This window comes from Musca vetustissima, unplaced genomic scaffold (assembly GCF_032173495.1).
Source record: "Musca vetustissima isolate MV318-11 ecotype Yass unplaced genomic scaffold, APGP_CSIRO_Mvet_v1 utg42163, whole genome shotgun sequence".
Classification (NCBI taxonomy): domain Eukaryota; kingdom Metazoa; phylum Arthropoda; class Insecta; order Diptera; family Muscidae; genus Musca; species Musca vetustissima.
The window spans coordinates 336,322-351,790 of NW_026881825.1; the positions used below are offsets into that span (position 1 = coordinate 336,322).

The following is a 15,469-nucleotide window of genomic DNA, read 5'->3' on the forward strand; positions in this document are numbered from 1 at the left end:
CGTGGTTGGATATCGACAAATTGAAGACTTTGGTCAGGTACTACAACTCCTGGCTCGTCCAACTCTTTCAGCATATACATATATATATATATCCGTCAGGGCCCAACGCTTTAGATGACTTAGTATTACGGATGACACACGTAAACTGTTGCGGTACTTTCTGGGCGGGAAGATATAGACGTAGACGTAGTACTCTTCGCTTCGCCTGGCGCATCTCTTCGGATCAGTCACAGTTTCATCGTTAAATGTCACTAAGGTCCCATCATCCTCCTTACCAGGGTTCGAGAGCGATTTAACCGTTGCCCACAGTTTACTTACACCGGTGCCGATGTTGCAACTCTCCAGGTGTTCCAAACATTTATTCCGCTTTTGCCCCGCGACTAATCTGCAGAACTCCAACGTAAGTTATCTGATCTTGGGATCTGTTGGGCTAGATCGACGGAGCTCAACATGCATTTGCTAGACCCACTGCTGAGAACATAGGTCTCATCTCGGGTGTTCGACCAGCAGGTATGAGTCTAGCGGCTGCAGCTAGATTTATGCCAAGAGCTTTTGATGGTTTTCACTATAGCGCAGTGGTGGGCATAACCAAATTGACCATAAGTGTGGGTGAGCGTAATTGAGAATTTATCATTAAAAATGACTGACGAAAGAGAGAAATGAGAATGCGTGTTTAACCATCGACGGCCAGTTACGGTAGCGTGTATGGTTAAGCATCCCTGCTATAGTGCAATGTGAATAAATATATTGGGTTATTTTGGTGCCGAGAGCTTCTGCGGAAAAGTAAACACGAAAAAAAAAACTCACTGCCGTCTCCCACAACGAAAAGTGCGAACAAAATTGTGCGAATTATAAAGCATCATAAGGAATAAAGGGAGTATGAAAGAACCTATCCAAACACGGACTCAACAGAACCCCTTGTCGATAGAATTCCAACCTCGCATACAGTCGTGGGTAACCCCTACCAATTTCGCACCCAAAGTCAACCTCAATCAAATCCATTACGAGTATGAAGGCGGGAAGCCTGCCATAAGTGGTAGCTGATCCTGAAGAAATCAAACCCTTCTTACAGACTGTGGCTGTGAAAAGTTAATATCGATTGAGGAACATCAGCCTGATGTAAAGAAGAAGGGGACAATTCAATCTTCAGTCTCGTATGCAAATTTTTAGTATATACCCTAAATATGCTCTGCTAGTTTCCAGTATTTGAGAGACTTCAAAACTCATTACAAAGAGCGGCAAGACAGCGTTTAACACATTTTTATTAAATAAACAACATTTTCTATTAAAAAAAAATATAATTTTTATTGTTTGTATAATTTTTATTAAAAAAGAGGACAACATTGGGGACTTAGCACTGGTTTTTGTAAATATGTATTTTGTAAAGTCATGATTTTTTTATTTTGTATATCTAGATTAAACTAATTTCTAAATATAGCACACAAGGTAATAAAGTGTAGACGAAATAATAACATAAAAACATATAGAAAAATTAAATGAAATAGATTTTTAAAAACTTAAAATATACATACAGTAATAATTAGAAAAACTACAACTAATATAAATTAGACTATAACTGGTTTTGTTAATTTATTTTTTTTATTAATTTCTTCAAAGATCTTAGCTCTCTTTTTTCATTTTCCAATTTAACTAATAATCTCTTCTCTCAAAAATGTTGCAATTTGATGAAGAATACAATTGCTGGTGGTGGTTGTGGAGATCCAACTACTTCTTCATTTCTCTCTCTCTCGCACTGTTAACAACGCAATACACATTTTATCCAATCGGACATTTCAATTTCGATGACATTATCCTGATTGTGATCCTTACGCTGGAAATAATCAAAGGCAGCCGTCAAATGTAATACCGCCGAGGCGAAATCACTGAGACGCAGCGTTCCATCTTTGCGTATGAAACGTTGCATAATACAATTCATAATATCGGTGCTCAGTTGGAAGCCCACATCATAGAGCGCATCACGGAGACGTTCAGCACGCAGAATGCCAGCCTTTTCTTTGGTGTACATCTTAAAAACGCCCTGCCATGTCTTCAGATTGACCATAAATGTTTTGAATTGTAAAAAGTTAATGCGACCAGTTCCTGTTTTGTCCTGCAGAGCAATTACTTGCCGGCAAATATCTACATTTGCACAACCTTTGATATAGTCATTCGGCAGACAGGCATCCAGCAGCTCGTGTAGTTCAAAACAATTGATGGTTTTATTTTCATCGGCCAATTGCATGAAAATTGGTTCATATTGACAGACATTTTTGATTTTCAGCGAATCCGCCTCGTTCTTAAGCACCGGGAATGGATCCAATAACATCAGTGTCTGTGTCTCCAAAAGTGACAAACGCAGTGGCAGTGTACCCAAAATATGCACCGTAAAACTAGATTCCTCCCCGGGTTCGTAAGTCGTTGGCATGAGGACATACTGGCCCACTTCCAATTGACACTTGCAGGTGACATGTCTTGTATTGCCATAATCGGAATTCAAGAAACTGACATGAGTTTTGAAAAAATCTTTGGGTAAACTTTCGGTGATTTTTTGATTAACCTTCGAACCGGCAATTCCACTCATTTTATACATTGTAAAACCGATGACTTTTGGTTCGACGGCAGTGTGTTGATTTAAGGCCACAACAATTTCCTGTTTCTCGGGTATGTTCAGCAGCAACTGGGGATTTATGTGAAACGATTCATGATTACGACAACCACCAGCGGTGACACCACGCTTCCACTGGCCCTGAAACATTTTCATTTGCCAACGTTTTGGTTTATCCTGTAACGATAATTCATCTTTCGCCGTGTCGGCATCTAAATATATGACTTCTAAACTGGAAAATGTTTGTGTAAAATCCAAGAAGGACATCCAAAATTCTCCAACATCCAATTGACCAAATAATCGATCACGTTCCTGTACTGAAACACGTTCCCATGTCGCCGATAGACCTGACCAATCTCCTTCATAATCGTTGCTGTTTGCAAAGGCATTGCATGTTAGTGGGTCCTTGATGCGCACCAGCTGGACAGCATCACCGAGTAGAGTTTCCACTTTATCCAAAGAGCAGAGTCTGAAATAGAGAAAAAAATCGAGATTATAATTTTGAATTAGATAAGTACTAAGATTATTCATAGTTGAGGACCTAAAAAGAAGCTGAAAAACTGTGTTTTTTATAGATTCCGAAATGAAACCCTGTCTGAGAGTACAAGGAAGTTATTCAACATATCATATATGACAACATTAGCTTTTATCCAATAACATACCTAATGTAAAACAGATACTGTAGATACTGATATTAGAAATTTGGGATTTCAATATGTCTGATATAATAGAGGTTATGTATTTACATGAATGGCGCCCAAGCGTACAGTAACAAAGTATCCATAATGCTCTTCTGTTCAAGATAAGAATGAGTCATAACTTTCTTCTGATACGTTGTAATACAGAAGACCAAATTACTACCGACAAATTGATAACATCAACATCGCGCGACATACAAAACCAGAAACCGACATGCTCCTGTATATTTTTCTTTGATTACCGAAATTCAGTGGAAGCGATTTTAAAGAAGTGTGAAGGTCTTTAAAATTATGTGGTCTCTTTACAAATTTTCCAATATCTTTAATATGACTGTCATCTTGTATAAGTTAGGAAAAATTCACAGGGATTATATACTCTAGGATTCTTAATCGAATGGAACCATTTTGATCCTAACTGGAGACTGGATGACGTGTGAGTTTTACATAAGCTCCATTTAGTTGCATAGTGTAATTAATGGAGTTATCGATGAATACTTCGAGGAGTTCCAAATATAATGACAAAAATAATTCAGTTGTTCCAGTACGTATTTAATAGTAAAGCTAGTAAAAGAGAAAAATGTCAGAGTACAAAATAATACGAACAATTCTGAAACGGAAAAATAGTAAAAATATCAAAATTATATGGCAATATTTCAAAATAATGCGAGAGAGAATTATCGGGAGAAAGGAGAGAGAAGAAACTTATTTTCAAAAAAAAAAAAAAGAAATAAGAAGAAAAGCGTGAGCAAATTGAGATGTACAGGAGTCAGAAAGAAGTCCGGAACTTTTACGAACGAGTAAAACACCAAACCGAAGGTTTTGGTGCAGGCACATCCTTCTGTAGAGATGAAGAACGAAACCTGGTGATAGGTACAGACAACGTGTTAAGGATATGGAATTAGCATTTTGCAAAGCTTCTGGTATCAGAAGCCGTGAACCAATAAGAGATGACGGTATAGAGTGTATACCACCTAGCAAAGATCAGGCCAGAATAATAATCAACCGACTGAAGAATAATAAAGCATCCGATGGATTACAAGCCGAGGTATTCAAGACTGGTGGTCAGATGCTGGTCAGAAGCATGCACCAGCTGATTAGTACAATTTGGCTAGGGGAATGCATGAATAATGATTGGAACCTCCAGTATCCCGTGCACAACAAAAAGAGACAAGACAATGTGTGCTAACTGTAGAGGAATTAGTCTGCTTCCCATCGTATATAAAGTGCAATCCGGTGTGCTGTGTAAACGACTGAAGCCGATGGTCAATGACATTATTGGCTCATATCAATGCGGCTTCAGGCCTGGAAAATCCACCATATAGATTTTCAAACTGCGCCAAATCCTGTAAAAGACCCAGGAAAAACACATCGACACATTCCACCTATTCAACGACTTTAAACTTGAGAACCACAGATTCGAGTCAAAGATTTTTTATACCTAAGATTAGGGATGTACGTTTCCTAATTAGCAACTAATTAGTATACTCAGAGACACTCAGAGAGAGAGAGAGAGAGAGAAAAGATAGTTGGAGTTGGAGAGTTTAAAAAAGTGGCTATTTTAGCCATGTCAAAATCTTAACGAAGCTTAGGACCTGCTTGGGTACTATTTTGGAGATTAATGGTAGGTTATCAATTTCATGTTTGCCAAACTGTCAGAGTCTTTTGCCACTCAGCGATGGACACCTACAGAGGACATGTTCAATTGTTGATGTACCATTTTTAAGTGAGAGATCTAATCCTGAAGTGACCTGTTATGATACCCGCAATGATTTTATCTCTCTACCTCGTATTATGGAACAACAGCAAAGAAGTTCTACGGATAGAGAATTCTGACCAGATAGTTTTCGAAATCCTGCAACCAGGTTCGCTTGACCATCTGTTACCTACTACTTCGAAGTAGATCAAACGGATTCTGCCAATAAAATAGCCAATGGGTGGTAATCGAAAAATAGGACGACTGTGCCCTCTCGAGCAAACTCGTCGTCAATCTCATTCGCTTATATCCACATTCCTATGAAGAGCAGCCTTGCAGTCACGAGCCGCTTTTGAATTAATAGTGCACAAGTTTAAATCCCTGAGGGCCGCCTGACTATCGACATATATAGTCACCGGTCGTATGTTATCGGCAGTAAGATTTTTGACTATCTCAGACGAAAAACGGTGAGTTATAGATATCTAGTTCCCTGTTGTAAACGCACCTGCACCAGTGCCTTCCTCAATCTTTGACCCATCTGCCACCAGTCCAGGATTCCCTAGTAAACTCTACTCTGATGTCATTGAAGTCTCTATAAGGGAGAACATAGTCACTAATGTGAGTACTCGTCTTCAAAATCAGAGAGTCCAATGGTTGGAGTATCAAGATTACATTCAAGGCTGCTTGTGGTGTGCTTCTTAGCGCTCCGGTTATCAGGATCGAAGCCGATCGCTGTATTCATTTTAGTCAGCAGTATTTTCTTGTTGACCCCTTGTCACCATACAAGGCATCCACATGTAAGAATAGGGAGTACAACCGTCACATACAGCTAGTGTATGATCTCTGGTCTTAGTCCCTAACTCTTACATATATACCTTGGTACTGCCATAAATAAAACTATTGACATCAGTTTTGGAATTCGGAGAAGAACAATTTTGGACAACAGATACTACTAAGGTCTAAGTAGGCAGATTAGAAACAATACCACCACACTTATAAGAAGCTGGCAGACGTGCACACCAGCGTTGATGCGTTCTCTTAACATTTTTTGATGTTAAAACAAAAATAAACTTTAATGAAAATTTTTCCACAATTTTTTTAATGAATTTATTTTTTGAGCTTCCTGTTTTAAAAATATTAAATTAAATAAGAATAATTCAAGTTTAAATTTTCCCTTAAACATTTTTTAAGAGAAATTTTGCCCACCATTGTTCTAAATCAACACAACAGCCAATCGAGTGAAAAGTTTACAAATAGAACGACATTTGTTTTGCGTTCTCTTAAATTTGGATAGTTTTACTAAATTTGTGGGTTCAGGAACAGTTTTCGAGTAAAAAAGTTTCAGAACGTGTAAAACAGGTAGATTCTTTTATATTCTGAAGCGGAACTATAGTAACTGGGTTTCACAATCCTGTTCGATGTTGGTATCGAAAAATTCGGCTGCAACATTAGGCTAGTAAAACGACATGTATATTAGAACTTTTTACAGAGTTAACCTCCTCTATGCGGATTTATTTGACATATATGCAATGGAATTGATAATTTCGATCTACTGGATTTACTAAATCCAGTTTTAAGTTTTATACATATTATACATGACCGTTTAGTTAATTGACGTACCATCTCTAATATCTCATGAATACATTTTCAAATAACGGTTAAAATTTAATATATTCAGTTTAGAGCTGCCAAAATATTATTAATTAGAGCCAACATTGTAGTGGTGGTGGTAGTAAGTGCATGCAAACGAAGTTCGTACATTCAACTGTATTTTTAATTTTTGTATTTTTATGGAGGAAAGCATTACCTTGTATGTCTTATGACCCACTTGGAGAGTAATGATTGTTGACAATTTTCATAAATACAAAACAGTTAAATTTGTATTTTTTGTTCGTTTGTTTATAAATTAATTCATGTCACATAGCTTCACAATAAAGTATTCGTATGTGTTTGGTCTTTTGAGCGGATGAATAGCGTTTAAACAAAATTAAGCGTTTAAAAGATTGGACAAAAAGTGGCGTCCAACACCGGTATGGTGGTGGTCAGCAGCAAAATAACAACAACAACTACACTTATGCATTGCAACAATAAAATATTAACAAAAAGTTTTAATATTCATAAATGCCGAGCTAGTCACAGTCCCAGCTAACTAGTCAATCAAAAGATATCAACGAGGAAAAAAAAACAACAAAAAGAAATTTCATTAAACGTTCCACACGGTTTCCTGCTGAAACATCGACAGGTACTTGTTTGATGGTGGTAATGACCATAAAAATGATTTTTTTTTTATAATTTCAACTCCAAAAATAAAATTAATACATTGTTCGGAGGTAGAGTGGTATTAAAACCTTGTGGTACCAAACATAGAAATTCCAAAAAAAAAAAAAACCCCAAGATAAACATGAACTCTGTCACAATGGATATTTTGGATTTTTATGTTTAATATATTCATAAATATTATACTATCTATCCATAAATTTGAAACTAGATTTGGTTTTTTGTTATATCATAAGGTGTGTATCTGATAATTTATTTCTTTTATTGTTATAGAAATAAAGAAAAGAAAACAAATATTTAGCAAATACAATAAAATATTAGAATTTTTATCTATTTTAGGAGTCATTGAGGAGAATATAAAGCGTCACTGTCAAAATATAAAGCGTCACTATTGTGTTATTTGAAGTGGAATGCTAACTGCTTAGTTGTTATTCATTTCTGGGTTACAGTAACATCATACCAGGTGAATAAATGTTGAAGATTACATGGAAAAAAACTTGATATAACAGATCTATTAGATATGACAAATGAATTTTTAAAAGAATTAAAACAATAGAAGTTATTCTAAATTGAAAGAATGACTCATACATTTCAGATATTTTTACTGGTTAGACTACTTATTCGAGTTTGATCTTTGTTAGTAAAATGCATCTTCACAATGTCATGGAATATACTGGGCACAGACTGAATTGAGCCTGGAGTGTTGGGTGCCAAGTTTCGTGATAGAGTTAGATATAGCTCCCATATATATATATATATATATATATATTCGTCCGTTTTAATGTAAATGATGCACCAAAGACCCAAAATATGGTTGATAAGAACAAAACGTACTGAAATTAGTATAACCTAACCTGTGACAAGCTTTGTTGAAATCGGTTTATATTTGGATATAGCTACCATTTTCGTCCGATTTTAAATAAATAAGTAAATAACTATAAGTAAGTAAAATGCAATAAACTTCTCATGTTTGTCAGATTGACATGAAATTTTGGACAACGTACAAAATTGAGCTTAGAATAACGTAGTTTCGTTTTATAGAATTACAGACATAGCCCAACGGATGCCCGATTGATATTTGTTTGAAATCGATTTACATACTTTTGTCTCATTTTAACAAACGAATGAATATGGATGTTTTAGTTCATCCAATTTCATGTTAATGGTCCTTAAAAATGCGACGTCTGTTGTAGTACGTTTACATTTAACCGGATTTCGTTGACCCAGTGGGTTTCAATTGTCAATTCCTTTGTATATATGCCAAATAAATCCTCATAAAGTAGATTAACTCGGTTAAAAGTTGTAATGTATATGCCGTTTAAGTATGCATCTGTTCAATATACCCATAGTGGTGAAGGGTAACATACAGTCGGCCCCGTCGGACTTTACTGCTTTACTTAAAGGTTTTAAATTTGAAATCGGTTCGGATTTATATAATTCATTGATCTCATACATAACTTTAAGGATTTTCGATACAACAAATAATTTTGCATAGAATATAAATCAGGTCTGTAGAACGATTTAAGTCATAAATATAGATTACATATTTAATTTCGTCCGATTTCTGTTTCATCGAGAGCTTATTGCTTTAAATAGGAATATATAGTAATGTAGGGTACAGAAAGTATATTTTGTTTATACCCAAATTGGTGAAAACTATCATATAGTTGGTCCCGTACGACTTTGTTCTTTCCGTACTATTTTTTAAATCTGCTATGCAAGGTTATCAGTAATGATATTCATAGCTAAGTCCCAATTTAGATTAGGCGAGTTTACTTGCGGCAAGTCTTTGTTTGTAGGAGAGAGGGGCAAGGGGAATAGAAATGGAAAAAATTGCTCGTACCGACAATTTTCTGGCAATTCGTTTTGTGTATTTCGTATTTGTTGACATTTTATATTTATTTAAATGTGAAAAAACTATTTGCAGCAAATAAAAAAAAAATATTTTTGAAACCGAATTGCCTTGTATAGACGTATGAAGCAAGTTCAAAAGAGAACGATAAGAATTGCCGCAAGTAAACTCGCCTAATCTAAATCAATACTTAATCAGCAATCCCTCCGAGCATATAATGCTTTCTCTTCCTTCGTCACAATTTATATTAGGCGAGTTTAATTGCGGCAAGTCTTTGCATGAAGGAGAGAGGGGCAAGGGGAATAGAACTGAAAAAATTGCTCGTACTGGCAATTTTCTTTCAATTCGTTTTGTGTATTTTGTTTGTAGTGTCAGTAATTTGAAATACCAATCCAGAACATTATCACAAAATGTAAAAAAAATATTTTTGAAATCGACTTGTCTTGTACAGACGAATGAAGCAAGTTCAAAAGAGAACTATAAAAATTGCCGCAAGTAAACTCGCCTAATATAAATCAGGACTTCTTAAAACCCCAGTGTGCTGGAAATTTTATGTTAATTTTTATATTTTTTTAACAAATATGTTTTTAATTAAAAAAAAAAACTAAATATTGTGGCATGAAAAATATTTGTAAGAATAGCGAACGAAATGTAAGTTTTATATGCAAATTCATATTTACGATATTTCATTACTATACTGATTTCTAGAAATTTGCACCGACAAATTCTCCACCATGAAAACACATCCTCGGAAATTTTTTTTTGCCGGATGCCCTTTATACCCAAGCCTCAAATCAAGCAGTAACAGCAAACAAAAAATGCAATTATTGGTAAGTGAAAATTGTCTGAAAATATGATTGAGAACATAAAATTTTGTGATGAAGTACAAGTATGTAAAAAATTCGTCATTCCGTTTACATCACCTTGAAATATTTTCGGCGACATATACATACACATTCTTGGTCAGGATAAAATTCTATTCGAATTTATGCATGTCCGTCTGTCTGTCCCAACGATATGTATGTTTGGATATGTGACCCGAACAATCATTATTTTCCGAATTGTGAACATTTTTCTGGACGTAAAAATGCTAATATGTCTGGATTTACACATGCAACTTTTTTATGCAACTGTGCTGCTCCTCCCTTCGATTCTCTTTTGTATTTCTTCCCACTTGTCACTTTTTATACCTCTCTCTTCTAAGAACTCAGCAGAGTAGCTTACAAAAGTTGCATGTATAAACCCAGACTATTATAAATTTTATGTATTATTGTTCATTTGTATTAAAGTTTAAATTTTTTACTATCGTAGGCCTTAATATACAATTTTCCCCTACTATAATGGCTTTATTTCAAATTAAACTCCCATATAAGGAAAATTATTTAAAAAACAAATTTAGAATGATGATCTAAAATGTTGTCGTTTCATAGTCGCGGCGATTAGCAACAATGCTTGACAACCGAAAGAACTAAAGAGCACATTAACACACTCTAAATGACGTTTATGTTAGACTTCACAGCTTTTTCTGACTGGATTGAAAAATTATAGATAATTATCATAAAACAACGTCGTTCTACACTGCCTTTATGGCGAAAATAAAAACATGATTTTGTGAAATATTTTGTAGTAGAGAGAGAAATTCTTAAACGAAAAGGAAAAAAGTAAAGAGAGCCCCGAAGCAAGTTTGGAGTGGAAAAATAATATAAACAAACAAATTGCTCGCTAAAACACGTGTAATGTAAACGTCAATTTTAATAGTCTTTTTGAAAACTGAGTGGCCAATTATTCTAAATAATACATGTCTATAGGCATATTGTCTATCTAGACTATTCAATTTTCTAATACAAAAGTGAAATCGATATTATTACCTGCTGCGATAATTGTTCTATTTTCAATGGACAGAGGGTAATAAAAGCTGAATTGTATTTCTTTCTCATATAAGTTTTTATGAGTACTAAAAAATATTTGGAGACTCAACTGTGGAAAGCCTTATGGGTCGATTATGGATAGCAACCAAACTCCAGTTGCGATGTCAACTGGCAACGCCACTGAAATAAAACTCAACATTATGAATATCAATTTTTCTCAGTTGCTGTCTATAATACTGTTTTGACACTTCTACAACTAGAAATATTGTAAACAAAAAATTTAATAGAATATTTCAGTAAAACTAATTTTAAGTGATGATAAGCTCATTGAAACTATTTTTTGATGATGAAAATGATGTGCAAGGCGTATCATCTATTAGAAGGGATTTAAGATTTAAATCCAATCCATTAGAACTACCATCCGTACTGTGAGTATACGCTTATGTTTAGAGAAATGTTCAATCAACTGCTAATTTTAGCTTGAAGGGGTATTTTCGCTACCAAAAGATGCCGTTGTGTACTTAATTAAAGCCTTAAACCGTGCTTTCCGAAAGCCCGGCGGTCAACAGCAATTCCTCCTCTCTTAAAAGTGTGTGCAGCTCTGAATTTTTTGCGGAGGGAAGTTTTTAAAAGTCCCATGGCGATGACTTCAACCTTGGCATGGTTCAACCCACAATGTCGGTGGTTTTGGCCGAAGTTGTCCGGCTAATAGAGGAAAAACTGTGTAAAATTTGGATTGTTTTTGAATGTATTGATGACACAGACGTACATATCATGGACCCAAAAGAAGATGTTCGCCACTCTGTACCATTTATTTGGAATGCGTGTTGGTGGGCCATAGCAGTTAAGGTGGCTTTTGTTTGACCAAAAGTCCGTACGCCGCGTGCTACATTTGGGTGAGCTTCCATCCGGGCAATTAAGTCCTCAAATTGTTATTTTTTAGTAATATTAGCCTTTATGGGAAGCCTACAAATTTAAGTTAAGGGAACGCCCCCCCTCGATTTTAATTTTTCAAGATTTTCAATGGGCTTGTAAATCAATTCCAATGCTTGTTTAGGTTTGTAACTTTGCACATATATATTTGAAGATTTAAAAGAGAAGAATAATAATTTAAAAAATTTTGTTCTTGTTTTGTTGTTGTTTTTTGTGATGAAAGAAAATTCCTTATTTTTGATGGCGGGCATGATAACTCCTCTCTGAAACATCGGAATCCGAAAATTCCAACGGTGGCTCTCGTATGAACTAGGATTATTGACTTCGCTCTAAAATTAACAAAATGGCGGATATTTGAAAAAGGAAGATCTTCACCGATTGGCTTTATCCTAGTTCATACGATAGCTACACACTCACAGAGCAACGTGTAAAAATTTGGAAGCGATTGTGTTATTAGTTTTTGAGTTATCGTGCCCGCCATTCGCAAACCCAATGTTTAGAGAAAAACGCGTTTAAAGTTTGAGAAGCCTTTCAGCCGTCACTTGATGCTGATACAATAAATCGGCTATATCTTCATTTGAAATTTACTTGAAAGTTTGTAGGGACATTCTTGAATTAGTATAGATTCGAATTAAATCAACAAAATATTTGACCCCGAGAATAGAATTTATTCAATTCAATTTTTATTTTTAATTTAAAACAGAACTTCCATCACAATTTCTTTCAATTTAGATCTGTCATTTCATAACCTCGGAAATAGGTTTTATGGTGGCGCCCAAGATGGGGACTTTCAAAATTAAATAGAATTTTTTCAATTTAATTTTTATTTTTAATTTAAAACAGTCGGAGAATGCCAAAACATCCACAGATGGCGCCCAACATGGAGTTTTTTAAAAATTAAATGAATTTCGTAATTTGGTTATCGTAGAGAAGTCGGAAGAGACAGAAAATTGCATATCCTTCCCAAGTATCGCGGAACATCAATTGTCTTGATGGTTTTCATGGTGGCGGCCAACGTGGGGTTTTTCAACATTGAATGAAGTATACCATTACTTAACAAAAAAAATTAATCCTCACACCAAATTTGCTCTGATGACTTTAACAGGGTGTCTCTTCGTGACTCCAATAGACCAATTACATGAGGAGACGAAGATCCTTCCTGGAAGTCAACATAACAAGATCGTGCCGATGGAACATATGCTTGGGAGTTAAAGAATCCAGCCATCCGAGTCACCACTAAATTCAAATTCGATAGGCTTTATAAGTCGTGCGCGCATGCCACATTTATCTGTCCGGTAATGGTCCACATGACACGCTACACCTCTACAACAGCCCAGCCAAACCCACTCATCTAACCCCATCTTCAGTTTGGACACAGCCGATATAGGTCGCAGCCTCTTTGAACATGGAGTTAGGAGCAGTATCAGATTAAAGAGAAATACACAGCAGAACAAGCTGCTACAACAACAACCACCTGATGGAATGGCATCAGGCATGTCAGGAAGTATATTCATGATCTCCAGAGGGAGGTCTGGAGATACAAAATATAGCATCTATATCAACAGACATATTAAAAAATATGGAATTATATTGAAAATGATTCAGTTGAGGAAGAAATTCAAGAACACTGGTTGAATGCAATAATCGGAGAATACCCATAATTATTTTTTGAACCTGGGGGTAGATGATGAACCGGATTGAGCTGAGAAAAATTCACAGTAGTAAAAACAGCTACAACATTAATAACATATATTTACCGTAGATAAATACTCATATGCGAATTCGCCGTTCTATCGATTCTATCGATTTAGTGTTGAAGATAACTCTCGAAGTTAATCACTATTTTGGCACGTTTAAATATTCCTCCTAAAATTAAATCAAGTTGGAATTGAGGGGCTATGGTTCCACTCCTTTTCGCAAAAAATGGTGAGCATAGTGAGGGAATCAAATTTATATTATCAAGGAGAATGGAGTATCCGATTTGATCCAATATTTTTTCACAAACCTATACGAAGGCCCTAGAGTTGGTCACTCACTCTGGTATCTACAAATTATTAACGTATGTTCATCTCGCCCCGAAAAAAATAACTTCCAGGATAAGAAAACGACTATCCTCCGCAAAGTTTTTACTTTCACACAAATAGACACAACTAAGAATGCGAAAGGAGACCCAAAACGGAAAATGTTGAACAAATGGGTTCTGTATAACCTGGTATTCGCATACGAAATTAAAAAAGGTTCGTTATTACTATCCTGTAGTTGTTCGACGAATTTTATGTAATTTGTGTTGTATTTATCCAATTTGATCCAAGTATCGGATTTATATTCCTCATGGTTGAAGGGTAGACTTTTTGTTAATTATTTGGTATTTCATTTCCTGCACTCTGTACACACTTCGTATTATTTTATAAATATCAACATATGTAGTTCGAACCTCTATTCAATTGCCAACAACTTGTTCACCTACACTCTCAATTATTAGATCTATATAACACCATTTCACATACACTACACCGTATGCAGTGCATATACATGCACACACACACTCACTCACCTATAGTTAACATTTAACGTTATACCATTTGGTAAACGTTCCGGAGTATTTTTATGTTGCGTTACTGCACTTGTTGCTGCTATACACGTTATAATGCAGGTCGTGTCCAACAAAGTTTTCAATTGTTGCGGGCGTATCAGTTCTGTAGTGCTATTCGCCTTGATCGGTATACACTCAACAATACCACCCAATAGATCACTCAAGCCATCCGAACGTGTTCCATATTTCAAGGCCTCATAAGAACCGTGCAGTTTGGCTATGGCCTTTTCCAGCAACGAGGCCCAGTAACAATTCGACGATTGTGGTTGCAGAAATGCCAGACGACCATTTATGGTGGGCAAACGATCATCGACCAACACCTCAACCCATTCACCGCACCACCACAAACGAAAACGGAAAACACCATTGGCCTTGTCCAGAGATTGATCGGCTGGGACCACACGATAGAATAGATTGCGTAAAGAGTGCAAAACACTTAAACAGGAAACCAGCCAACGATCACCCATTTTTCCGGGTATAACATCGAAATTTTCCGACTCATTGACAAAGCAGGCATTTTTTATGTCAGCTATTTCGGAGATGCGGCGCCACTGGAAGGTGAACGGCGGGGTTTGGTAATAGAATACGGAAGTTTGCACGGCCGGGAAATCGGGATCTTCCCACAGAGTATTACGAGCACGACATTCGTTTTTAATGCGTTCATATTTTGACGTCATATTTTCTTCGTGTTGGCTTGTTTATGGTTTTCCGTCCGAAAGTAACAACAACATTAACAACGACTTTGACTACGACAACAATAACAACAACACCACCAACGAGCACCAAGATTGCAAGGCAAAAAAAGTTTGCTTGTTTGGGATACAAAAAAATTGAACTGTAGGCGTGTTTTTGACGCGTGTACGCAAAAAACGAACGAGCGAGCGAATTCTTTATTTTCACTTTAGAGCTCAGCCACCAATCCGATGGATAGCAATTATTTTCAACAAATC

At 35.9% G+C, this 15,469-nt stretch overlaps 1 protein-coding gene across 1 annotated transcript; it reads right to left on the reverse strand.

Moving 5' to 3' along the window:
- Positions 1–1,754: 1,754 nt before the first annotated feature.
- LOC133327832 (calpain-C) lies at positions 1,755–15,209 on the reverse strand. The gene is made up of 2 exons (XM_061536369.1): positions 14,481–15,209; positions 1,755–3,074 (listed from the first exon to the last, which is right to left on the reverse strand). Exons 1-2 carry the CDS (start codon positions 15,194–15,196, stop codon positions 1,757–1,759), a joined length of 2,034 nt encoding a protein of 677 aa, XP_061392353.1. The 5' UTR covers positions 15,197–15,209; the 3' UTR covers positions 1,755–1,756.
- Between the last annotated feature and the right edge of the window lie 260 nt (positions 15,210–15,469).

Excerpts from the sequence above, each read along its gene's own strand:
- LOC133327832 (XM_061536369.1), bottom strand. The coding sequence starts at position 15,196 with ATGACGTCAAAATATGAACGCATTAAAAACGAATGTCGTGCTCGTAAT. Across the intron at positions 3,075-14,480 it reads ACGTTAAATGTTAACTATAG|ACTCTGCTCTTTGGATAAAG; the intron begins GTGAGTGAGTGT and ends TCTCTATTTCAG.